At 47.5% G+C, this 27,733-nt stretch overlaps 1 protein-coding gene across 1 annotated transcript in view; it reads right to left on the minus strand.

The window, feature by feature from the left end:
- The window catches only part of JAK3 (Janus kinase 3), a 576,597-nt gene that overhangs the window by 199,271 nt on the left and 349,593 nt on the right, over positions 1-27,733 (minus strand). The window contains exons 15-16 of the mRNA XM_069648742.1: positions 26,235-26,373; positions 22,170-22,321 (exon numbers count right to left, since the gene is read on the minus strand). Coding sequence (XP_069504843.1) covers positions 22,170-22,321; positions 26,235-26,373 — 291 coding nt within the window. The remainder of the gene's footprint in view (positions 1-22,169; positions 22,322-26,234; positions 26,374-27,733) is intronic.

Genomic DNA, 27,733 nt, shown 5'->3' on the forward strand with positions numbered 1-27,733 from the left:
GTCCTTAATGTGTAAACATTCCCTTGATGGGGGGGGGGCAGCAGGGCTTAGGTGGGCCTCTCGCCAGGCATTCCTCCATGTGCGCTGGATGCGCGTAGTGCTGGCAAGCCTCCTGTCCTGAGGGTGGTCTCCCCTCCCTGATGTACTCCTCACCTGGTGTGTAGAGGAGGCGTTGCGGGTGCTGCTCCTTTGCGGGCGGGTCCTGTGAGGGTCTCCCTCACGGCAAAGGAGGACAGGCACTGGCGTCCTGCAGGGATGCCTGGACGGTGGCGGGCGGGCTCTGGAATGGCCCGCAGAAAAGGACGGCTGGCTTGTTCGGAACAAGTGTTTATCCTCGTCGCCAGTTGTTAGATATCTGTGCGCCACAACAGCCATTCAAAAAGCACAACAGCACATGTCTTGCTTGCTTAACTATTTACTAAGTACTAACCTAACCCAACGCCTATTCCTCCATGAAGCTCTTCCTCTTCCTCCAGTCTCTCTCTGTCCTTTAACCCTTAAGTGTCCTCTTAACAGGGATTAACAAATATTTGATTCACACGGCACACACCGTGAATATCGGATTCATACTGTAACTTGACTCCCAACGCACTGATACATTATTTATTATTATGCTCAGGTGCAACAACCACAGCTGAAATCTGAAATGCTGACCCTTCCTTCGAACCCGAGAACAGAACATTTACAACTGGGTGAGCATATGTATTCTCCAGCACTTTTAAAATCGACACACATATGCCAGAACTCTGCACCGAGTCTGAACATTAGCACGAGAGATGTAACACCCATAGCCCCGTTTGTCTTTTCTGTTCTTCTACAGAGATTCAATTATCTGCGGAGACAGAAAGCCTAGAAAATAAATAACCAACATGGCAGTATTCACGCTTACTGGTGGTATTCTCTTGTACTTTTATCCTCTTAGGTCCTGAAGAAAATAGATTCACTCACGCAACTCCACTGAAACCGGTCGACCAGACAGAAAACGAGATTAGCAACTACTGGTCAACCCTCCTTCCTTTTAAACAACTAACTTTTGAAGCCAAAGAAAGCAGGAGTATTAAAGTATAATTTTCCTGCTGCTCAGACTCACAATCGGGGAACACTTTTTTTTGTTTCCCTTTCCGGATTTTTAATATATGATTTAACTTCAGCTTTTTACGGATGTGGCACTCCAATCCGCCAACCAACAGCCAGAATAGGGTCAGGGCCTCATTACACGGTAGGCGGTAACCATGGCGCTATTAGCGCCATGGTTGCCGCTGGTATTTTACCGTGTCCGCCTTGGTGGATGGCGGAATTACCGCCCTACTCCAAGGTGAGCGGCGGCGGTAATTCCCCATTCACCAAGGCACTTCCCCATTCCCATGTTTGCCCCCATAGGGCATAATGGGAATGGGGAAGGCGCTAATTACGGTACCGTAAATTGCGGTACCGTAATTAGCACCAAGGTCCCTTTGCGGCACCCTACTTTAACGGCTGGTCAAACCAGCCGTTTAGGTCGGGTCCCACAAAGGGAACTCGTAGTAAGGCGGTAAGGGTTTATCGGCACCGGTGCCCTTACCGGTACCGGTAAACCCTTACCGCATACCGTGTAATGAGGCCTTCAGTCTCTTCTCCTACCCCCTCACGTTAGTCAGGCGGCCCACCACCTCAATCTAGGGAGAGCATACCAGCACCGAGAGAGCTAGCAGCGGTTGGAGGGTCATGTGAGGCTATTAACTAGCAGCACTTCGAATTATCTAAACTAGCAAGATGAACCTGTACTTCTTATGTGTGACAATTCTTGCGTATATGTACATGTCTAGAAACCCTAATTAGTCCCCTTTGTGTGTTTTTAAAAATTATTATTTCATCTTTTTTATCAGTTATTTGAAACTACGCCTGAGGAATGCATCTCTTCAATGAGCCTGCACCCCACCTCCCACACACACCTGCCCTGCTAGCATCTCGCTTTAATTTCTGCCGGCTTCTGATTCCTGCTCATGGAAGCGCATAGATGCACCTTTTTGTGCTCTGTTCTCCCCAAAGCTATTGTTGGAAGCTCAGAATCACTCTCATGGCATTGCTTTCACATTGTGGATGTTGTTGATCTGAACCCTTCAGAAAAAAGAATTTACATTTCAAAATCCGCTCTGCACTGGCTCCAAAACACTTCCTGTTACAGAACAAACACGTTTAAAGTCAAATGTTTGCCTCCGTGCTGTTTACATACGGCGTGGCATGCACATGACGGACGTCATGAAAGAGAAATATCAACGGAAGGATGTTCCGTTTATTCAACAGGCACACAAATCAAGATATTCCTGCAAGGTATGACCGCCCTGGCACCCCTTCACTGGAACATGATACCAGCTGAAATTGACAACACCCAACAGTGACTGGCTGGACAGCCACCCCGAAAGAACCACCTTACCGCCAAGAAGGGAGCCCCTCCAAGAGTTCAAGACCGCTACTGCCCCAAACCAACCAGTGGAGGAGCCAGGGTGGGGGCAGGGGTGAGGGCAGCCACCCCCACTGGTTCCACCATGGTGCCCAGTGCCTCTCGCTGGTGCCCTAATGGCCGCCCCAGGCATAAAAAGCTGCCTCCGCTACTGCACCCCACCCCAGTGCTGTCATCCCCACCTACTGTCACCACGGTTAAGGTTAATGTTAAAGGATATTTGTACCGCGCACTATCACCAGCGGAGTGGGCCCCTGGCACTCTGGCAGATCTGAAAAGGAAAGGAGGTGGGGCGCATTAGTGGGACTGAGCGGGAAAAGTGTAAGAGAGCAGTGGTGCTGTTGGCAGCTTCAGTTCGCTGAGTTTAGGTGTGCATTTTCGGTCGGTAGCCATCGTGTTCTGTTGTGCGAAGCTATGTATGATTTGTTTTGTTGTTGCGGTGTAGTGAAGCTTGTGCGGTTTGCTGTGCTTTAGGATTGTAGTTGTGTTTGGTTAGAGTTTGAGAGTTTTATGCTATCTAAATGCGCTAATGGCTAATATTCGCACGTCTATCTAAATGTGGCAATGGCTGACATTCACAATTCTAACTAAATATGACGCAGGCTAATACTCACAATCCTGTCTAGATGTGACGCAAGCTAATATTCACAAGCCTGTCTAGAAGTGACACAAGCCCTCAATTGTCTGTGTTTTGTGTTCTAGCACCCTTAAGCCTTCGGGTACCTGGCGCGCTATATAAATGCTAAACATAAACATGAATACAAGCTAATATTCACAATTCTATCTAAATGCACCAATGGCTAATATTCACAATTCATCTAAATGTGGCAATGGCTGATATTCAGAATCCTGTCTAGATGTGATGCAAGCTAATATTCACAATTCTATCTAAATGCACCAATGGCTAATATTCACAATTCATCTAAATGTGGCAATGGCTGATATTCAGAATCCTGTCTAGATGTGATGCAAGCTAATATTCACAATTCTATCTAAATGCACCAATGGCTAATATTCACAATTCATCTAAATGTGGCAATGGCTGATATTCAGAATCCTGTCTAGATGTGATGCAAACTAATATTCACAATCCTGTCCAGATGTGACACAAGGTAATATTCACAATTCATCTAAATGTGGCATTGGCTGACATTCACAATTCTAACTAAATATGACGCAGGCTAATAATCACAATTCTGTCTAGATGTGACGCAAGGAAATATTCACAATTCTATCTGAATTTGGCAATGTTTGACATTCACAATTCTGTGTTTGCATAATTCTACTGTATACGCATGAATGTATATTGCAAATAGAATAATTACTGACAATGGGCCTCATTACGACCCTGGCGGTAAGGGGTTAGCGCCAGCGTTAGCTGCGCCGACCCCTTACCGCCAATTACGGGGTCCCTTAGCGCCATGGCGCTTTTAACACCTGCTTTTAGCGGGTGTTAAAATCCATGGCGCTAAGGGACCATGGAGTTAATTACGCCACCGTAATTTACGGTGGCGTAATTAACGCCTTCCCCACTCCCATTATGCCCTATGGGGCAAAAATGGGAATGGGGAAGGGTAAATGGGGATTGGGGACTTACCGCCCCGCCGACCTCGGAATGGGGCGGTAAGTCCGCCAACCACCATGGCGTAAACGTAGTTTACGCCATGGTGGTAAAGTCACGGCCCAGGCGGTAACTTACCGCCTGGGTCGTAATGAGGCCCAATGTATTTAAAGTTACCATAGCCAGTCACTGTTTCCAATGTATTCCTTACCCCCAGCTTAATGTACTGCAGTTCACATCCTGAGTTTATAAAGCGGCCAGCAATGGGACTGCTCAGCTATCGATGTCCCCTTGGTACAGTTCAATACAAAGGTAATTGCCACTAGTTGCAATCCATTTCTGGTGTAGCAGCGTACTCCAGTGGATCAATCTGGAACATCACGCTTAATATTTTTTAAATCCAGTTCGGGATTGGGCGGGTGGTTTAAACTGAGCGGGGCATTGAAAGAGTTTTGGGTATATTACCGGAAGTAGAAACTCCATTTTGCCAACTAGAATGGATTTTCCTGTTATGTGTTCCAACCTTATTAGTGCATTGGCTATTGTGAAGACAGTCCTGGGTGTACACAGCTGCCAAGAGGTCCCTTCAAATTTGTGGCACCTTAAGCAAGTCCTGCGTTTTCTACATGGTGAGGACAAGTCCCTACAAGTCCCAAAGTGCAATGCTAAAAGCTTGCACGACACAGGGACAATTGGCAGCTAAGGGTACAGAGTGTGCGTGCAATCTTGAAATGAATAATGTATAAATGGCTAACACTTTTATTAAGCAATGAACTCTCGTTCTGTGAGCTACACCGGCTGGTAACGGTCTGGCGCCCCAGTTACAGGCCCGGGAGACGCAAGGGCTGAAACGCCGGGCCCCGGTACCGTTACCAGGCCAGCGTAGCCCGCAGAATGTACGTTTATTGCTATTAGCACCACAAGGAAAACCCAGAGGTTCTAAGTGCAACAACATAGCTCTCAACCATTTCTGTTGCAAAGGCGGGTGAAATCACCCGATTTTGTTTTTGGCGGGTGAGACGCCCATTGAAACGAATGGGCGTGCAGGAGGCTTGGCGGGTGAGTCAGCCCTTTACAAGGCGGGTGACACCCGCCAAAAGCGTGTGAGTTGAGAGCTATGCAACAACACAAAACAAAAAACCGACTGTGCTGCTTCGGTCGCAACAGCAGCCGGGGAGAGTCACAGGGGTTGTCATGGAAATGTGATGCAGGGCTCTGCTCGGAGCCCCTTAACCATTTCCATGGCTTTTAGCTGGAAACAAAGCTGTTGATTTGGGCGGGGCAGCGGGCCCCTTTGAGGTAAGGAGAGGGGCTAGGGAGTGATTAGGGGCAGGACTTGTTGGCAGGGGGGCAGGTAAGGAAGGAAACATGCAGCACGGAGTGGTGGGCGGGTGCAGAGAACACTCAGGTTGCTCCGAACCCGGGCTCGCATCGGTAGCGACAGCCCGGGTTTGGAATAACCGGATTGGCTCCCGCACCCACCGAGGGTGCTAACGATGGGGACGTTGCAATAACAGTCACCATCCCATTCCCACTTTTATGTCAAGGACCATAGCAAAGGTGCATTACTGGGCGCAGGGCTGTTACTTGTGCTGAGTAGTGCGGGGGCGAAAGCCGCAGCTGAGCCCTAGAATCAGCTATGATAGAGTTAATCTAGCGGGGAAACATTGGAGCGTTGTAGGTTATGCAGGGGGACATCATCTATATGAGTGGTTCTGCAATACAAAGTTTGCAGCCTAAGATCTTACGATGCAGTATGGGTCAATGTATCTTTTGATCTGTTGCTGGAACTTTCGTCTAACCTGAAGATTGCCATTTGAATCTTGGCAGGCCCACGCAGACTCTCCTGGATTTGATCAAAGGAGAACCACTGGGGTGGGCAACACAATGACCTGTTTATCGAACATAGAAGGTACCTCACTTTATATTTATGTATTTAATTTGGCAGTTATATAGCTCACCTAACCCGCAGGCATCTGGGTGCTTGTTTTTAAGAGGTTAGTTACAGGAGTTGCTTAAAAGGTTACAAATGTAGTTACAGTGGTTACAAAGTGCAAGTGTTTAATGGTCAGGTCAGGTTACATAGCATAGAAAAGGCACTTGTGTAGCGCAGTATAGTGAGCAGCTACATAATTCTACCAGATCATTTTTGACCCTCCTAAGCCTTTCTATCGATGTATTGAAGGCAGCAAGTTACCCCGTAGGGCTCCCGGACACTCAGGGGCATGCTCCCGCCATTGAAGATCTCCCACACCGTGATGCCGAAGCTCCATTTATCTGATTCCAGGGCCAAGTGTTTGGGGTCTTCCACGCACTCCGGGGCCACCCAAGGGATGCGCTCCACCAGCACTGGAAGAAAAAGGCATAGGAGAGAAAGGTGAGCCCTACAGCTTGTGAAGTCGGTGCTGGAGCAGGATGTTTGGTGCTTTGTGAAGTGAAACCCTTGCCTCCCTCTCCCTCCAGGACTGAATCATTTTCCATGTTCTCTATTTTAGGTTAAACGCATGTCATACTTAGTTAAGTCTCACCTTTTCCAAACATCCATTGCCCTTTCAGCATGAGTCCCCTGAGAAAGAAATCCCCCACCCCCTTGATTTGACGCTTGAGGCCTCCACCCTAATATTTGTATTTGTATTTATTTGAAGAACAGGGATGTCAATTTCGATCAGAAATGACTTAAAACAACACAGTTACAGCTGGCAGAAACATTCCCACGAAGAGTGACTGTACGATAGCATAAAGATGAGAACAAGAAGTGAGCCAGTTTATGAGGGTGTAAGAAATTAGGACATTTACCAAGGACAAAACAAAACAGAAACAAAATGTAGAAAAGAAAACAGGTAACTTACAAAGGTAACATTAATCTAGGGGGAAAACTGAAGCCGAGTACTAATATCCACAATTCATTATGAAGCCTCACTGGAGGCAGTGGTGGGGTCAGGTAGGGAGGATAGGAGAGACTGGGGGAGCACTCTCTTTAGCAAGTAAGTGAGGTTTAAGCCGAGCTTTGAAGAGATCTACAGTTAGGCTGGATTTAATTGTTATGGACAGTGGGTTCTGGTGGAGCCTGACGAGCATGTTGTCTGTAAGTAGAAGAATGGGAGGATCTGGGTAGGTTGTAGAGAGGTTGAGTAACTAAGTTGAGGACTTTGTCTGCTGGGAGGAAGAAGTAGAGAAGAAGGCCAAGGAGTAGGCTTGAGCAGTAGTCCATCTTTCTGAGCATAAGAGTAGAGATTGGAGTTTATGTAGAGTGGTTAGTAAGAAAAGGACCAATTTGCTGAATGTTGAGAAGGTTAATATGAGCTTCAGAGGCAGCGGTAGCGATGAATTGTTGCAATCAGAGGTTGCTATCAAATAGGACCCTAAGAAGGTCAGGTGGGAAGAAGATAGAAAAGGGGAGCACATGGATGGCATTGGATTCTGGGAGAAAGATGACTTCTATTGTGAAGAGTTCAGCACAAGTCAGCAGAGAGCCCTTCAGTGATGAATTACAGTGAGATAGTTTGTAACCTGTTCTGAGATGGCTGGGATGAAGCAGGGACAGAAGACAAATAATTGAGTGTCAACAGCAAAAGGGTGATAGTGAAAGCCAAAGGATGAGATACATCTTCCCAGGGGAGTGGTATAGAATGTGAAGGGCAGGGGTCCAAGGTCTGATCCTTGAGGGGTGGAGCAGAGGTTTGTGAGTTCAAAGAGATTTTAAAGGATCGACCTTCCAGGGAGGTGGTGATCCAGGACAGAGTTGACTTGCGAAACCCAAGGTCCTGGAGAGTGAGGAGGACGGAGAAGTGGTTTACAGTGTCAACGTGGCAGAAGGGTCCAAAAGGAACAGTGAAAACCGATTTTCCTATTCTGAACTAAACCTCTTCCTTGCGCTGCCTGTTATTGTAAATCCTTCATAAAAAGAATTGCCATTTGCCATTGTATCTTTCCTTTTGCATTTTCTTCCTTCCAAAACAGATTTTCCTACTTTATTTCTATTGTTGCCCTAATGTGCTGAATAGTAGTCTCTAAGCTTCCCTATCTCCTCAAGTGTAAGCAACACGCATTTCCTTTCATTCTGTCCCCTAGCCGTTGTGAGTAATAATTAAAGTCCAATTCTGCCTTTTTGCTCCAAAAACAGGTTTTCACTTTCTTTGCTGGCCTCCCATCTTGGGGTGCTGGGCTATACTCCAAATACGATGTTCTCTCTCTATCCCTACTCCTTGCCACTGACCTCCATTCAAAGGAGTCAAGTTAGCTAATGTTTGGGGGTGAGTGTTGCAGGAGGGAGTGCTAAACCGTTGGTGTTATCTCCTTCTAAAATTGCTCTGTTTCTGTTTTGCCATTAAAGATTGTGATAATTGTAACAGGATAGCTTAACCTAATTGTTTTGTAGAGATTAGTGCAAGTGTGTACCACAACATTAGTGGCTGTAAAATTGTTTGATTTTCCTTTTTCATTAAATAATAAAGTAATAAATATCTTATTGATACACGCCGGCCTGATTCCTGGTCCATTGTGACACGGGATGTGTGTGGAGGGTGGGTGCGGGACGGGTCGGAGTAAAAAGCATTTTATTGTACGCCACATTCATTGTCGGGAAAGGAGTTCCTGGCTGGAGTGTGCCGTGTAATAAAACCGTGACAATAATCAGGATGAACATTTTTTGCAACACATTTATTTATCGCTACACAGAACCACAATGCTAAACATCAGCAGGACCAAATGTAATAAGTATCAGCTCCTGTGCGCCACCATGGGAGTAATTTAAAGAACACAAGGGACACCGTCACAATACTATCAACAATACATATATCGATATGACATCCAGTTATGTGCACCTGTGTCCGCACAAACCATTTTAATGAGCCGTTCTGAGGCTGCCCATAATCTAAGTCTAGATTCGTGCCTCCCTTCAGTAATAGTGCGTGGGCTTTACTGCGTATTTCATCAATGAGCATGCATCCGCTCATGGAGCTCACGGTCTCAGCAGATTCGCTTTCATTACAATGTTCTGCACCGGAGACCGGTAGGTAAATGTGCCACGGCAACTCAGGAAAAGGCCGGTGGCTTTGGAATGGACAGAGACACCAGTTCAAGGTAAAAAGAGCCTTAGGGCACCAGTAATTGTGGAGGTGGCAGTAAACACTCTGCTCCCATGTAGTTCTGATAACAGGGATTGTTAGATATCTGTGCACCACAATAGGCATTCATCAAGGATGACAGTACACGTCTTGCTTGCTAAACCATTTACTAAGTACTACTCTAAATTAATGCCTCATCCTCTCTGAGGCTCCTCCTCTTCATCCAGTCTCCCAGGGACGTCATTTAGTTGTAGCCAGGGGTCGCAACTGCCACCGCTGAGGTCTCCCTTGCTACCCCGAAAAAAAAAGTGTTTAAAAAAAGTATTTTTTTATTAATGCATGCTCCTGGGCTGTGGCCAGCGCCATGTGGCTCTTTGCTTCTGGAGTGGCTGGCTTTCTTGTACAGGCCTCTTAAAAAAAAATTAACAAGGGTTTCACAAGTCTAAAACTTCAGAAGTGACCCTAAATAAGAAAGAATAGGAATACCAAATAATGGGCCTCATTACAACTATTGCGGAATGGGTTTAACAGCACCGCTAATGGTGCCGGCACCGTTAAACCCATTCTGCAAAATTACGAGGTTCCCTAGCTGGTCGTAATCGGCCCGTTGTTAGCTCCCGCACCCATTCCCATTGAGCCCTATGAGGCTCGAATGGGAATGGGGAAGGACCGGGCCCAGGTTCCCTGAAGAAGGAAATACCAGGCCCTACATACTCGGAATGGCCCGGTATTTCCCCATTCCGGGAACCTGTACCCGGACCCCGTTTTGGAGGCAGCCATGCCCTTATTAAGGGCATGGCTGTCTCCAAAGTCGTAATGAGGCCCAATGTGTCTTTCTGGAATTCTATATAATAATTCCTACACTCATTAAAGGTTTATTTCAGGCGCACTTCAGGGGTGAGTCACTGATTTAAAGGGCCTCATTACACAGACGGCAGTAAGCGTTAACGGTCACCGTTAATGGTTAATGGTACTGGTGACCGTTAACCCTTACCGCCTTACTACGAGGTCCCTTTGCGGGTTGGAGACTTTAACGCCTGCTTTTTGCAGGCGTTAAAAACCAACCCGCAAAGGGATCAGGGAGCTAATTACGGTACTGCAATTTGTGGTGCCGTAATTAGCACCTTCCCCATTCCCTTTATGCCCTATGGGGCAAAAATGGGAATGGGGAAGGGCAATGGGGGAAGGGGGAATTACCGCCCCACCAACCTTGGAATAGGGCGGTAATTCCCCTTTCCTCCAAGGCGGTGCCGGTATTTTACCAACATGGACCAAGGTGCTAATAGCACCTTGGTCCACCGCCGTCCGTGTAATGAGGCCCTTAGTCTGTTCTTAAACACCTCAACTCAGCCTTTCATCCTTCTAAGGTCGATAAATGAGTACCAACACAAATTGGGTGATTATGTATGTATATTTTTTCTATATAAAGTGCTTAAGTGTAAGTGCTATATAACACATCATTATCATTTGGCCATGGACGTCTGCTTGCATTCACCATAATTTGGTTATATGGGCCTATACACACTGATATTAACAATACATATGGCCATCCATTCTTGTATGAAATGTATATAACATTATAGTGATATTGTAACCATATTTTTCGAAGTGTACTTGGGAACAATGCTATGTGATGCCACTTCTCAAGGGGTGAAAGGTGAAAGGTTTCATCGCTTCCCGTGATATCACTTCAGTATGGGGTCAAATGACATCACTTCCTCTGGTGTCAACAGAGGTTAAGGGTCGTGTGATGTCACTTCCGCAACCACTGGCATTTTGGTGAAATGACGTCCCTGCAGTCTCCCTTGGTCCTTTAAGCCTTAAGTGTCCTCATAACACCTCCCCCTCACATATCTCCTCACATCTCCGTTACACCTCCTTGATGAGTAGACATGGCCAGCTGATGATCCGACTTGGCCGTCCCTCTTGGTCTGTCTCTTCTCCATCTTCTGCTGGTGACAAATCATGGCTCTCGACCTCTCTTCCTTCTTCCTCCTCTGTCCTTGTGTCTTGTCCTTTGTCTGCATCTGGTTTGAAATGCTTGAAAAAGGACGCATTCCTCTTGACTGCCCTCTGTTTTTTTTTTTTGGCGGTCACCATCGTCCCTTTCTCGTCCGTTACCCGAAGGGGTATGCTGGCGTAGTTTGCATCTGTCGTCCTCTGTGTCTTGCCTCACGAGTATTTCTTCACCTTCCTCAAATTCTTTTGCACTTGCTCCTCGAGTTCGGTCTTTTCTCTCCTTCGTGGCCTCTTTCGCCTCTTTGCATCTGTCTCTCAACTCGTCTTCTAGAAGGTCCTGTTCCTCTTGGTGCCTTGGGTCCCCTTGGGTCTCTTGGGTTAGGCGCATCCTGGCTTGGTACGCCCTCATGAGATATCCCGGTGGTACTCCTGTCACTGAATGCGTTGCGTTCCTGTAATGCCAGCATGTGGCCAAGGGCTTGCTGGATTGGCATGCCTTTGATGGTGGTCTTTTGGGCTTTCCTTTTGATTGACAACATGAATCTTTCAGCCATCCCATTCCCTTGTGACCACAGCGTTGTTATCCTCCTGTGTGTGAACCTCATGTGTTTGGCAAACCTGTAGAAATCTTTTTTGCGATCAATTGTCCACCTTGACTGAATCGAGGATGCCCCTCTCACTGAAGACTACATCTATGACCCCAGCCATCTGGGCAAACGACATGGACATGGTGTGCTTGACAATGGGAAACCACAAGAACTTGTCCACTATCACTAGTAGGTAGTTTCCAGTCTCGAGAGGTCATTAGAAGTCCATCGTGACCTCCTGTCAAACCCCTTCCAGTATTTGTGTCGGGTACATGGGGAGTGCTGAGTCGCTTCTCATTGCAGACTGGCATGGTAGGCAGCTCCTTACTACTTTCTCCACCATTTTGTCCATTAGTGGAAACCATGCCGACTATTGGAGCAGTTTCTTAGTTGCTTCTACTCCCCTGCGACCCTCATGCACTAGCTTCACCACCGCCCTCTGGAGAGATGATGGGATGACAATCCAGGAACCCTCTTAGCAGTACCCCCTGTTCCGACACAGCGAGTTTGGCCCCAACTTTCGCCATGCGTTCCATCTCCAGTCTGTTCACCCCTTCCTAGTGACATACTAGCCTTTTGTAGTCTCTCCATTTGTTCGTGGTGATGAGTACCACGGCCCATCTGGTGGATGGGTCAGCTTGCATCGCCCATGCCAGGTCGTCAGTAGTGATGGCGGGTGGCAGGGACATTTCGGTGATATAACACAGATGTTCAGCGTCCCCTTTCCTCAGCGGCAATGTCTCGGTCGTCGGGTGTCGTGACATGTAGCCAGCCGGGTTACTGTCTTCCCTGCGTCTGTGCACAATGGTGTAATCGTATTCTTGGAGGCGGATGCCCCATTGCTCGATCCTGGGTGGCATTTTGGTCCTTGGTTTCCCAAACAGTGATAACAGAACCTGGTGATCCACCACAATGGTGAATCTTTTCCCAATCACAAAGTGATGGAAATATTTACAGGACCATATGGCAGCCAGGCTCCCCTTCAACACCTGGGAGTTTGCGCACCAACCACGAGCTCCGTGTGCCACAGGGGGTTGAAGTATGACAGGTGTGTGGCGCTCGCCAGCTCCGACTTGATTGTGTCAAATGCCACTTGGCAGTCACAGGACGACCAGAAAGGTTCGTCCTTCTTCAACAACCATCTCAACAGCTCAGTGGTGATGGCGTATCTCGGTAGATACCTGCCACAATACCCTGCCATTCCAAGAAAGGACCCGACTTCTCCTACATGGGTGGGTGCACGCAGATCGCTGATGGCGCGTATTTTGCCTGGGGCCGGTTGCATCCCTAACCCTGAGAAAATGTGTACATGAAATCTCAACTTGTCCTTGCTTATGTTGCATTTCTCATGGTTCAGGGTGAGCCCTGCTTACTTCAGGATGGTGCATACTTCCATGAGTGCCTGATCATGCTCCTCTTGGGTGGTGCCATATGGATATATGCGTTTGGCCATGGCAGAATTGGTTTCGGCTGAATTGACAGTGGTCCAATAATAGGCCGTGAAGCCAATTTAGCTGTGGCCAAAACTGCCCTGTTATAACGCCTCCACCCATCCCCACACCCACCCACCCACCACCTGCTTACCTTGTCACTGCCCGGGCCTTTTTTGACCGTGCAGTGTCGAATCTGTCCCTCCTACGCGGGTCGGATCCGATGCTGCAGTGTCTGCTTTTCTTAATTTTTTTCATTGTATTTTTTTAAATGTGGTCCCCTGCCTCCATACCTTTAGAAGCGGGGGACACCCCCGCTATCCCCAAAGGCAATCACTACCAAACATGGGGAGCAGGGGACACCCCCGCAACCCTCATTCCCCATGTTTGGTAGTGATTACCCAAATTGATTGTTTCGAAACAACCAAATAGTACTTGCCGAATTTGGCCAATTGTACTATTCGGCCAATTTGAAGTGATCAATTTGGATAATACCGTAGCATATACCAGAATGTCATCTGAGTAGCTGAAAGCTCGCTTGACTGGAAGGAGTATGTGTCTAATTGGCTCCTGGTAAATATCTGTGGCCGCTGAGATACCAAAGTTCAACCACTTGTATCGATAAAGGCTGTTGTTTATGGCAAACATCATTATCCCTCTGGAGTCTGAATGTAATTCTAATTGGTGGTACCCCTGGTTGAGGTCATACTTTGAGAACTTTGTAGCACAGTTCAAGTTTACAATCATGTCTTCGATAATCGGGCCCAGGTGCCGTTCTCTTTCAATTGTAGCATTCATTACACTCATGTTGACGCAGAGCCAAAGCTGGTTTCCATTTTTGGGTACCACAACTAGGGGTGAGATCCATGGCGTGGGCCCCATCGCTTGTTCTATAATGTCATTATCCAAGAGCTGTTGCATCTCCCTTGACAAGACTTCCTGCAGGTGGAACCTAACCCGTCTTGGGTGTTGTGGGACTGGCTTGACATGCTCGTCAATGTGTAGGCATATGACTGTGTCCCTCAGCTTTACTAACACTTGGAAGAGCTCAGGGAATGCTTTATTGATCCTCTCCTTGTTGACCAGTGATCCCATTAGGTGGCAGATGGTTTTGTTGCTGTCTCGGTCCATACTGCATACTACTAAATCTGTGTCCAAGAATTTGATATGTATCAGTCTGAGCCCTTTTGCTGTGCGGTAGCTCCGGAGGCATTTTCCCTACACCAGGCTCCTCAGTACATGTATGACTGCATCTACTTTCTTTCCTCTGAACAAGAATGCCTTCTTAATTTCCCCTAGTGATGGGAGAGGGACACTAGCTCCCCATTGAAATATCCGCACCTTTGACGGAGTCAGTTCATGGGTGTTCCTGACAGAAGGAATTCTTGTTTCCCCATAATATTGACGGTGGCCCCCGTGTCTATGAGGAATTGATGTGTGATCGCCTCAATGCTCACTAGCACTTTGTGCGCTTTGCTGCAGTCGTATTCCCCTTTTATGAGATTCACAAACTCATTGGGGAAATCTGGGTCTTGCATGTATGCAAACTCACCCCAGTTGGCATATGGGTCATCTGGGTAGCCATTCCAGTTGGTGTAGTACTCAGCCCATGACAGCTGATCATGTATAGGTATGTCCCCATAGTCAGTGCCTTGTTCCATCGCTCTCACCATACTTCTCGGCTGTTGTGGGTAGAACTGTTGCTGCCTCCACTGCCCAATTTGCGGGTCCGGTCTGAAAGGTTGTCTCCAGTCGCTTGATGTTGCTTGAGCTTGATTGGTTGGTGGAAATGGTCTCCCGTCCCGCCTGACAGCTTGGTAATGTCCTTCTCTGCCACATCAGGTGCAGCGCTGGTTCAATGCCAGGCAGAGGCCTGCATGAGGGAAGATCTAGCCAAATCGATAGCACAGCCTCTGCTGACGTGGACCTGTTTTCATTGGTGGGTATCCTTCCCTCTGTGGCCCTCTTGCAAAGGCTTGGTGGTCTGGGGTGGCCCTTCCCTTTCTTTGGTGTTAGTGATGGACGCCACCGTTTCAGCTCTCTGTTTTTTTCTTCAGCGTCTCTACGGCTGATGCTTGTATCCCCACCCTCTCGTGAACTGTTGACATTTCTATCACTTCGTCGATCGTCAGGGGTTTCTTCAGAAGCTGTTTTCGAAGCCCTGATGATGTGCATCCAGAAAATAACCCGGAGCCGAATTGCCTCGTCATCTGAAAATGCAGAGAATTGGAAGGGTACCAACTTTTGTCGGAGATGCGTAATTACCTCCTCCACCGTCTCATGAGACGTCTGTTGGCACTGTTTAAATACATATCGTTCATAGCCCCTGTTTGGCTGTATCACAAGGTTCTTGTTCAAAGCTGCTAATAGGTCGTCGTATGTGATTCTCTCTTCAGCCGGGATAGTCTTGATGATGCCAGTTACTTCTGTCCCTGCTAGATTGATGAAAATGTCCTTCAATACCGGTACCTTCTCCTCTCCCGCCGCTGTGATGAATCCGACAGTCTTCTACCCAGGCATCCCTTCTGGGGCCTCTGTCAGGCTGCGGCTGTAGGTTGATTGGCTTCGACTTTCTCAGGAAGGCAATGTTGCTGGTGGATTAATGTGCCACTCGGTCCGCCATGGCACTAACTGCGGTGCCCTAGCGTTCACGTGTATCGCAGTGGTCTGAAACGCCTCTGGTTGGGCCCCTTCTTTAGGATGTCCACTTGGGCAGTTTTAGGTTTTATGGGTTTTTCTCCCCTATGCCTTGTCCGGGTGGCCCTTTTGCCTGCTGGCTGATGTGGGCCGTCTGGCAGGACAGTGGATTGGGCAGGCAGGTGTTGCCGGATCTTGCAGGTACTTGTTTAATATTGTATGCGTCTATTACACATGTTCTTTTATGCTGGCGGGCAGGGTCTAGGTGGGCCTATCACCAGGCCTTCTACTGTCCTTAATGTGTAAACATTCCCTTGATGGGGGGGGGGCAGCAGGGCTTAGGTGGGCCTCTCGCCAGGCATTCCTCCATGTGCGCTGGATGCGCGTAGTGCTGGCAAGCCTCCTGTCCTGAGGGTGGTCTCCCCTCCCTGATGTACTCCTCACCTGGTGTGTAGAGGAGGCGTTGCGGGTGCTGCTCCTTTGCGGGCGGGTCCTGTGAGGGTCTCCCTCACGGCAAAGGAGGACAGGCACTGGCGTCCTGCAGGGATGCCTGGACGGTGGCGGGCGGGCTCTGGAATGGCCCGCAGAAAAGGACGGCTGGCTTGTTCGGAACAAGTGTTTATCCTCGTCGCCAGTTGTTAGATATCTGTGCGCCACAACAGCCATTCAAAAAGCACAACAGCACATGTCTTGCTTGCTTAACTATTTACTAAGTACTAACCTAACCCAACGCCTATTCCTCCATGAAGCTCTTCCTCTTCCTCCAGTCTCTCTCTGTCCTTTAACCCTTAAGTGTCCTCTTAACAGGGATTAACAAATATTTGATTCACACGGCACACACCGTGAATATCGGATTCATACTGTAACTTGACTCCCAACGCACTGATACATTATTTATTATTATGCTCAGGTGCAACAACCACAGCTGAAATCTGAAATGCTGACCCTTCCTTCGAACCCGAGAACAGAACATTTACAACTGGGTGAGCATATGTATTCTCCAGCACTTTTAAAATCGACACACATATGCCAGAACTCTGCACCGAGTCTGAACATTAGCACGAGAGATGTAACACCCATAGCCCCGTTTGTCTTTTCTGTTCTTCTACAGAGATTCAATTATCTGCGGAGACAGAAAGCCTAGAAAATAAATAACCAACATGGCAGTATTCACGCTTACTGGTGGTATTCTCTTGTACTTTTATCCTCTTAGGTCCTGAAGAAAATAGATTCACTCACGCAACTCCACTGAAACCGGTCGACCAGACAGAAAACGAGATTAGCAACTACTGGTCAACCCTCCTTCCTTTTAAACAACTAACTTTTGAAGCCAAAGAAAGCAGGAGTATTAAAGTATAATTTTCCTGCTGCTCAGACTCACAATCGGGGAACACTTTTTTTTGTTTCCCTTTCCGGATTTTTAATATATGATTTAACTTCAGCTTTTTACGGATGTGGCACTCCAATCCGCCAACCAACAGCCAGAATAGGGTCAGGGCCTCATTACACGGTAGGCGGTAACCATGGCGCTATTAGCGCCATGGTTGCCGCTGGTATTTTACCGTGTCCGCCTTGGTGGATGGCGGAATTACCGCCCTACTCCAAGGTGAGCGGCGGCGGTAATTCCCCATTCACCAAGGCACTTCCCCATTCCCATGTTTGCCCCCATAGGGCATAATGGGAATGGGGAAGGCGCTAATTACGGTACCGTAAATTGCGGTACCGTAATTAGCACCAAGGTCCCTTTGCGGCACCCTACTTTAACGGCTGGTCAAACCAGCCGTTTAGGTCGGGTCCCACAAAGGGAACTCGTAGTAAGGCGGTAAGGGTTTATCGGCACCGGTGCCCTTACCGGTACCGGTAAACCCTTACCGCATACCGTGTAATGAGGCCTTCAGTCTCTTCTCCTACCCCCTCACGTTAGTCAGGCGGCCCACCACCTCAATCTAGGGAGAGCATACCAGCACCGAGAGAGCTAGCAGCGGTTGGAGGGTCATGTGAGGCTATTAACTAGCAGCACTTCGAATTATCTAAACTAGCAAGATGAACCTGTACTTCTTATGTGTGACAATTCTTGCGTATATGTACATGTCTAGAAACCCTAATTAGTCCCCTTTGTGTGTTTTTAAAAATTATTATTTCATCTTTTTTATCAGTTATTTGAAACTACGCCTGAGGAATGCATCTCTTCAATGAGCCTGCACCCCACCTCCCACACACACCTGCCCTGCTAGCATCTCGCTTTAATTTCTGCCGGCTTCTGATTCCTGCTCATGGAAGCGCATAGATGCACCTTTTTGTGCTCTGTTCTCCCCAAAGCTATTGTTGGAAGCTCAGAATCACTCTCATGGCATTGCTTTCACATTGTGGATGTTGTTGATCTGAACCCTTCAGAAAAAAGAATTTACATTTCAAAATCCGCTCTGCACTGGCTCCAAAACACTTCCTGTTACAGAACAAACACGTTTAAAGTCAAATGTTTGCCTCCGTGCTGTTTACATACGGCGTGGCATGCACATGACGGACGTCATGAAAGAGAAATATCAACGGAAGGATGTTCCGTTTATTCAACAGGCACACAAATCAAGATATTCCTGCAAGGTATGACCGCCCTGGCACCCCTTCACTGGAACATGATACCAGCTGAAATTGACAACACCCAACAGTGACTGGCTGGACAGCCACCCCGAAAGAACCACCTTACCGCCAAGAAGGGAGCCCCTCCAAGAGTTCAAGACCGCTACTGCCCCAAACCAACCAGTGGAGGAGCCAGGGTGGGGGCAGGGGTGAGGGCAGCCACCCCCACTGGTTCCACCATGGTGCCCAGTGCCTCTCGCTGGTGCCCTAATGGCCGCCCCAGGCATAAAAAGCTGCCTCCGCTACTGCACCCCACCCCAGTGCTGTCATCCCCACCTACTGTCACCACGGTTAAGGTTAATGTTAAAGGATATTTGTACCGCGCACTATCACCAGCGGAGTGGGCCCCTGGCACTCTGGCAGATCTGAAAAGGAAAGGAGGTGGGGCGCATTAGTGGGACTGAGCGGGAAAAGTGTAAGAGAGCAGTGGTGCTGTTGGCAGCTTCAGTTCGCTGAGTTTAGGTGTGCATTTTCGGTCGGTAGCCATCGTGTTCTGTTGTGCGAAGCTATGTATGATTTGTTTTGTTGTTGCGGTGTAGTGAAGCTTGTGCGGTTTGCTGTGCTTTAGGATTGTAGTTGTGTTTGGTTAGAGTTTGAGAGTTTTATGCTATCTAAATGCGCTAATGGCTAATATTCGCACGTCTATCTAAATGTGGCAATGGCTGACATTCACAATTCTAACTAAATATGACGCAGGCTAATACTCACAATCCTGTCTAGATGTGACGCAAGCTAATATTCACAAGCCTGTCTAGAAGTGACACAAGCCCTCAATTGTCTGTGTTTTGTGTTCTAGCACCCTTAAGCCTTCGGGTACCTGGCGCGCTATATAAATGCTAAACATAAACATGAATACAAGCTAATATTCACAATTCTATCTAAATGCACCAATGGCTAATATTCACAATTCATCTAAATGTGGCAATGGCTGATATTCAGAATCCTGTCTAGATGTGATGCAAGCTAATATTCACAATTCTATCTAAATGCACCAATGGCTAATATTCACAATTCATCTAAATGTGGCAATGGCTGATATTCAGAATCCTGTCTAGATGTGATGCAAGCTAATATTCACAATTCTATCTAAATGCACCAATGGCTAATATTCACAATTCATCTAAATGTGGCAATGGCTGATATTCAGAATCCTGTCTAGATGTGATGCAAACTAATATTCACAATCCTGTCCAGATGTGACACAAGGTAATATTCACAATTCATCTAAATGTGGCATTGGCTGACATTCACAATTCTAACTAAATATGACGCAGGCTAATAATCACAATTCTGTCTAGATGTGACGCAAGGAAATATTCACAATTCTATCTGAATTTGGCAATGTTTGACATTCACAATTCTGTGTTTGCATAATTCTACTGTATACGCATGAATGTATATTGCAAATAGAATAATTACTGACAATGGGCCTCATTACGACCCTGGCGGTAAGGGGTTAGCGCCAGCGTTAGCTGCGCCGACCCCTTACCGCCAATTACGGGGTCCCTTAGCGCCATGGCGCTTTTAACACCTGCTTTTAGCGGGTGTTAAAATCCATGGCGCTAAGGGACCATGGAGTTAATTACGCCACCGTAATTTACGGTGGCGTAATTAACGCCTTCCCCACTCCCATTATGCCCTATGGGGCAAAAATGGGAATGGGGAAGGGTAAATGGGGATTGGGGACTTACCGCCCCGCCGACCTCGGAATGGGGCGGTAAGTCCGCCAACCACCATGGCGTAAACGTAGTTTACGCCATGGTGGTAAAGTCACGGCCCAGGCGGTAACTTACCGCCTGGGTCGTAATGAGGCCCAATGTATTTAAAGTTACCATAGCCATTCACTGTTTCCAATGTATTCCTTACCCCCAGCTTAATGTACTGCAGTTCACATCCTGAGTTTATAAAGCGGCCAGCAATGGGACTGCTCAGCTATCGATGTCCCCTTGGTACAGTTCAATACAAAGGTAATTGCCACTAGTTGCAATCCATTTCTGGTGTAGCAGCGTACTCCAGTGGATCAATCTGGAACATCACGCTTAATATTTTTTAAATCCAGTTCGGGATTGGGCGGGTGGTTTAAACTGAGCGGGGCATTGAAAGAGTTTTGGGTATATTACCGGAAGTAGAAACTCCATTTTGCCAACTAGAATGGATTTTCCTGTTATGTGTTCCAACCTTATTAGTGCATTGGCTATTGTGAAGACAGTCCTGGGTGTACACAGCTGCCAAGAGGTCCCTTCAAATTTGTGGCACCTTAAGCAAGTCCTGCGTTTTCTACATGGTGAGGACAAGTCCCTACAAGTCCCAAAGTGCAATGCTAAAAGCTTGCACGACACAGGGACAATTGGCAGCTAAGGGTACAGAGTGTGCGTGCAATCTTGAAATGAATAATGTATAAATGGCTAACACTTTTATTAAGCAATGAACTCTCGTTCTGTGAGCTACACCGGCTGGTAACGGTCTGGCGCCCCAGTTACAGGCCCGGGAGACGCAAGGGCTGAAACGCCGGGCCCCGGTACCGTTACCAGGCCAGCGTAGCCCGCAGAATGTACGTTTATTGCTATTAGCACCACAAGGAAAACCCAGAGGTTCTAAGTGTAACAACATAGCTCTCAACCATTTCTGTTGCAAAGGCGGGTGAAATCACCCGATTTTGTTTTTGGCGGGTGAGACGCCCATTGAAACGAATGGGCGTGCAGGAGGCTTGGCGGGTGAGTCAGCCCTTTACAAGGCGGGTGACACCCGCCAAAAGCGTGTGAGTTGAGAGCTATGCAACAACACAAAACAAAAAACCGACTGTGCTGCTTCGGTCGCAACAGCAGCCGGGGAGAGTCACAGGGGTTGTCATGGAAATGTGATGCAGGGCTCTGCTCGGAGCCCCTTAACCATTTCCATGGCTTTTAGCTGGAAACAAAGCTGTTGATTTGGGCGGGGCAGCGGGCCCCTTTGAGGTAAGGAGAGGGGCTAGGGAGTGATTAGGGGCAGGACTTGTTGGCAGGGGGGCAGGTAAGGAAGGAAACATGCAGCACGGAGTGGTGGGCGGGTGCAGAGAACACTCAGGTTGCTCCGAACCCGGGCTCGCATCGGTAGCGACAGCCCGGGTTTGGAATAACCGGATTGGCTCCCGCACCCACCGAGGGTGCTAACGATGGGGACGTTGCAATAACAGTCACCATCCCATTCCCACTTTTATGTCAATGACCATAGCAAAGGTGCATTACTGGGCGCAGGGCTGTTACTTGTGCTGAGTAGTGCGGGGGCGAAAGCCGCAGCTGAGCCCTAGAATCAGCTATGATAGAGTTAATCTAGCGGGGAAACATTGGAGCGTTGTAGGTTATGCAGGGGGACATCATCTATATGAGTGGTTCTGCAATACAAAGTTTGCAGCCTAAGATCTTACGATGCAGTATGGGTCAATGTATCTTTTGATCTGTTGCTGGAACTTTCGTCTAACCTGAAGATTGCCATTTGAATCTTGGCAGGCCCACGCAGACTCTCCTGGATTTGATCAAAGGAGAACCACTGGGGTGGGCAACACAATGACCTGTTTATCGAACATAGAAGGTACCTCACTTTATATTTATGTATTTAATTTGGCAGTTATATAGCTCACCTAACCCGCAGGCATCTGGGTGCTTGTTTTTAAGAGGTTAGTTACAGGAGTTGCTTAAAAGGTTACAAATGTAGTTACAGTGGTTACAAAGTGCAAGTGTTTAATGGTCAGGTCAGGTTACATAGCATAGAAAAGGCACTTGTGTAGCGCAGTATAGTGAGCAGCTACATAATTCTACCAGATCATTTTTGACCCTCCTAAGCCTTTCTATCGATGTATTGAAGGCAGCAAGTTACCCCGTAGGGCTCCCGGACACTCAGGGGCATGCTCCCGCCATTGAAGATCTCCCACACCGTGATGCCGAAGCTCCATTTATCTGATTCCAGGGCCAAGTGTTTGGGGTCTTCCACGCACTCCGGGGCCACCCAAGGGATGCGCTCCACCAGCACTGGAAGAAAAAGGCATAGGAGAGAAAGGTGAGCCCTACAGCTTGTGAAGTCGGTGCTGGAGCAGGATGTTTGGTGCTTTGTGAAGTGAAACCCTTGCCTCCCTCTCCCTCCAGGACTGAATCATTTTCCATGTTCTCTATTTTAGGTTAAACGCATGTCATACTTAGTTAAGTCTCACCTTTTCCAAACATCCATTGCCCTTTCAGCATGAGTCCCCTGAGAAAGAAATCCCCCACCCCCTTGATTTGACGCTTGAGGCCTCCACCCTAATATTTGTATTTGTATTTATTTGAAGAACAGGGATGTCAATTTCGATCAGAAATGACTTAAAACAACACAGTTACAGCTGGCAGAAACATTCCCACGAAGAGTGACTGTACGATAGCATAAAGATGAGAACAAGAAGTGAGCCAGTTTATGAGGGTGTAAGAAATTAGGACATATACCAAGGACAAAACAAAACAGAAACAAAATGTAGAAAAGAAAACAGGTAACTTACAAAGGTAACATTAATCTAGGGGGAAAACTGAAGCCGAGTACTAATATCCACAATTCATTATGAAGCCTCACTGGAGGCAGTGGTGGGGTCAGGTAGGGAGGATAGGAGAGACTGGGGGAGCACTCTCTTTAGCAAGTAAGTGAGGTTTAAGCCGAGCTTTGAAGAGATCTACAGTTAGGCTGGATTTAATTGTTATGGACAGTGGGTTCTGGTGGAGCCTGACGAGCATGTTGTCTGTAAGTAGAAGAATGGGAGGATCTGGGTAGGTTGTAGAGAGGTTGAGTAACTAAGTTGAGGACTTTGTCTGCTGGGAGGAAGAAGTAGAGAAGAAGGCCAAGGAGTAGGCTTGAGCAGTAGTCCATCTTTCTGAGCATAAGAGTAGAGATTGGAGTTTATGTAGAGTGGTTAGTAAGAAAAGGACCAATTTGCTGAATGTTGAGAAGGTTAATATGAGCTTCAGAGGCAGCGGTAGCGATGAATTGTTGCAATCAGAGGTTGCTATCAAATAGGACCCTAAGAAGGTCAGGTGGGAAGAAGATAGAAAAGGGGAGCACATGGATGGCATTGGATTCTGGGAGAAAGATGACTTCTATTGTGAAGAGTTCAGCACAAGTCAGCAGAGAGCCCTTCAGTGATGAATTACAGTGAGATAGTTTGTAACCTGTTCTGAGATGGCTGGGATGAAGCAGGGACAGAAGACAAATAATTGAGTGTCAACAGCAAAAGGGTGATAGTGAAAGCCAAAGGATGAGATACATCTTCCCAGGGGAGTGGTATAGAATGTGAAGGGCAGGGGTCCAAGGTCTGATCCTTGAGGGGTGGAGCAGAGGTTTGTGAGTTCAAAGAGATTTTAAAGGATCGACCTTCCAGGGAGGTGGTGATCCAGGACAGAGTTGACTTGCGAAACCCAAGGTCCTGGAGAGTGAGGAGGACGGAGAAGTGGTTTACAGTGTCAACGTGGCAGAAGGGTCCAAAAGGATGAGTATACAAGAGAGTTTGGAGTGGTGAGCATTAGAGAGAAAGCTGGAGACATGCATGAGGACAGTCTGGGTGGAGTGTTTACTAGGAAAATTACATTAAGCATCACGGTAGTCAGCCCTGGGGTCAGGCAAGGAGGATCGGAGAGGGTGTGGGACCTTTCTCATTACACAGTAAGTGAATTTTAAGTTGTGTTTGAAGAGGTCCACAGTTAGGCTGGCTTTCAATGGTCTGGGCAGTGGGTTTCAGTGAAGCCGGGTGAGTAGGGAGAAAGAGCAGAAGCGAGATGAGTCACAGTGAGGGTATAGGATGTTGAGGTGAGTGCAGAGGAGGAGCAGAGGAAACGAGATGGTGAGTAACCTGAGATATAATCATGCGGGAAATAAGGAGCATGACCAATGATAGCTTGGGGGATCTCTGTGGAAGCCAGATTGAAGTGGTTCTTCAAAGTCATTATCTTCAGGGTACTTAGTGATCTGGTCGAAAACCACCTATTCAAGGACTATTGAATAATGGGAAAGGAGAGCAACTGGGTGATGGTTTAATGGAATATTTGGGTCAGTATAGGGTTTCTTTAATAGGAGTGAGAAAGTTGCAGAATTAAAGGATGCAGGGAAGAGCCCAGTGGGGGGAGAGGTTGAAGAGCTCACTGATATAAGGGCATGTGATTGAGACTATGGGGGGATCATTACGAGTTTGGAGGGAGCCATGGCGCCATTAGCATCATAGCTGCCTCCAAACTCGTGTCCGGGATCTCTGAATGGGGACTTACCGGGTCATTCCAACCTTGGAGGACCCGGTAAATCCCCATTCAGAAAACCATTCCCCATTCCCATTCAAGCCTCATAGGGCTCAATGGGAATGGGGAGGGAGTTAATAACGGGCCCTTAAATTATAAGCTCCCTGATCCTTTAGCGGCTCCCGGTATGGACGGCTGGTTTTACAAGCCGGCCTTATTGGGACCCGCTAAGGGACCTCGGAATGCGGCATTAAGGGGTTAACGGCACCGGCATCCTTACCGGTGCCGTTAACCCCTTACCGCCACATTCATAATGACCCCCTTTAGTCTTTGACCATAGGAGACGGAGGAGAGATGTACTCAAGCATAGAAGAGGTAGGGGAAGAGGTGGTGGGCATAAGGAGGGTCGGGAGGGAGAGAGGAGGGCTGTGAGAGTGTCATGAAAGCTAGAGATTTTAGAGGAAAAACAGTAAGCAATGTCATTAGCAGAAAGGGAGGAGTCAACGGATATTGACTTGGTGTGAGGGATGATTGGAGGGTATATGAAGGTGTGTGGGGTTGTTTGCGAAGGGAGGAGTTTAGGTTTGTGAAATAGGATTTGCCAGAGTCCAGGGCAAAGGCTAGGGCAGCAAAGGAATTTCCGTAGGCTGGGAGAGGGGAATTCTTTACATTATTCTTTATTTATTTTGCATTTTAAAGAGCGCACACAGTCTGCAGACATCGAGGCACTGTGACAGGATTCTTTTTTTATTTTTCATTTGCGTAATTGTTTGTTTTTTGTCTTAGTTACATATGTATAATGCGCTTAAACACCCAGAGGTTTCCAAGCTCGGACCCGGGGATTGAACCTGTGTTGCTTCGTGTCGTCTTGCTTCCAAGGCATGCACGTTTCCGCTGAGCTATCCTCCCTGGAATGCATCAGTAATTTACACAAGCATCATAGGTCATCGTGCATGTTTGTTTTGAGTGTCTGAATTTGAGAGGTGTTCCAAGGCTGAGGACAGTAACTGGAAGGTGTGAAATGTGCGTGCAGATTAGTGTGAGCAGATTAGTCAAAGCTCCAGTGTCCAGAAAAACATGTCTTTGAATGCTGCCGCAGAGGCAGCAATCAGTGTGATTGGATCACGAAAGATCGCTTTTTTTCCCCAATAGCCAATGGAAGAGTAGCCCTCACACAGTGATGTCACTCAAATACCTCTTTACAGTAAAAAATAATGTAAACATTTCACACATTTTCCAAAGTTACAGGACATTTGAAAATAATGTCGGAAGACATCTGAGGCTTTAATGCGGCCTCACATCATCCAACACATGGAGGACCTTTTCTGAGACAAACAAACACAATGTTTCCCCCTTCACAGGTGTAGTATATGAAATCATATCCAATCCAAACTATTCCCCTGGTAGATACATCGGGTCTTTCTGAGGCTAGAAGTTGATATTCCTCTGGAGCCCATCACACTGGCCTTGTGACAGGGGAGACAGTGTAGGCCTGGTTTACTAACTCACATACAAATACTAAAGTCTAAGACGCCGCTCTCTAGCGGACAAGTGTGTGATCTTGGGCAGGTTGATGTATTACCTTTCAGGGCCCATGAAAACCTGTGGATGGAGGCACACTCTGTTGAAAAAAGATGCTGAACAGCCAGCAGGATTGGTTAGTTGAACATCCGTGCTCCTCCCGCGGGGTACTCACTGTCTTTCGCCAGCGTGGTGACACTGACTCCCGGATCGCTGAGCTTGATAAATGGCAGGCTTCTGGAGGAGGAGTCTCCCTCGCGGGCTAGCAGGACCTTCTTGGCGGAAACGTTTCCATGCACTGAATTCTTATCTTCCTGTGAAGGGGAGAGAGGCAGGGCGGAGTGAGGACGAGAACACCTTTTGGAATCGATACTTTGGGAACACTGCTATAAAAGAAGGTACACCCCAGTAAAGTACACAAGCAGAAGGAGGATACACCAGTGTCCACCATCCAGCCAACATTTCCCAACTGTCTCCAGTGGAACACCAAAGGTAGGGATTCTAAATTCACGAACATTCCATAGAGACATCACCCACCCTGTGACCCCCAGCACGCTGCCATTCAACATACAGACAGGGGAATAAGGTAATCAGACACAACAAATCCCCAGTTCTCCTTTATCCCTTTGAACACTCAATAGGATTTAAGAACTGCATGCATAGAATGCGCTTGTTGAAATCATTTCCCCATCCTTACATTCCCTCTGGCGTTTGCTGGATGTTTCTGCATAAAAAAGGGCAATTCGGTGTTTTGTGCTGAGAGCCATATAACCCAGGGCTGCATTACTATTTAACTCTGTATACAATACAATAGAATCCCACAGCATTTCTCCAGGGGACCCAACTACACAGGAGTTCAAGAATAATCCCCCGTCTTGTGGGATTGGTTCTAAACTGCCATGTAGATCAGACACTATTTGCCTATTCTCAGTGCATTCTAAGATCTGCATGTCGTCCCATTTATCAAAATGAAGAAGGCTCATCTGGCAGTGGAATGCTAGATGCAGATGTGGACAGGGTCTTTCAAAGGCGGGCGGATTTGGATTGGAGTCCATTACACGTCAGGCGAGTCTCTGGCATACTATGCCAGCAAGCAACTTGCCAAGGCTCAGCTAGAAAAAGCTAACCTGGTACTTAAGATGTATGCCACGGCAACGCATTCCTTTATGAGAACCCCTGGGCAAGGGGCAGTTATCCCTGCCCTCAGAGTGTATGAATTGCAAGATAGGCCGGCAGCCGTCTATGGGGCGGCATTGTGGGGTACCGACAGCGCACCCCTTTCTCCCTAACGGAAAAGAGATGTTTTAAAGCAGCTCTTCACTTACCAAAGGGCACACCCACCCACCCGCCCAGTTGTTACAGCTTGAATTAAATCTTCAAGGCAATGATCGTTTGATCAGAATGAAGCCACTGTTGTACTGGGTAGTGGGTGCTCCGTCCCTAACACATTAAAGATCTGCCCTTTTAGATATCTTGGGGCACAATGGTGGGCTCTCCATTCCATGGTGCACATGTGTAAAAGAAGCGAATATCTTCCATTGGGCACCCAGAGATGTGGTCTCGACCCTTATTGAGCAAGACATGAAAACATGTCCCAGCTAGTGCGGAAGAACGAATACTCATTAACAGCGTTCATTCTCCATTTCACGCAGGCTATTGGGAGGTAAAGAATAC

The sequence above is a fragment of the Ambystoma mexicanum genome, chromosome 1p, assembly GCF_040938575.1.
Source record: "Ambystoma mexicanum isolate Mex_15411 chromosome 1p, UKY_AmexF1_1, whole genome shotgun sequence".
NCBI classification, from domain to species: Eukaryota; Metazoa; Chordata; class Amphibia; order Caudata; family Ambystomatidae; genus Ambystoma; species Ambystoma mexicanum.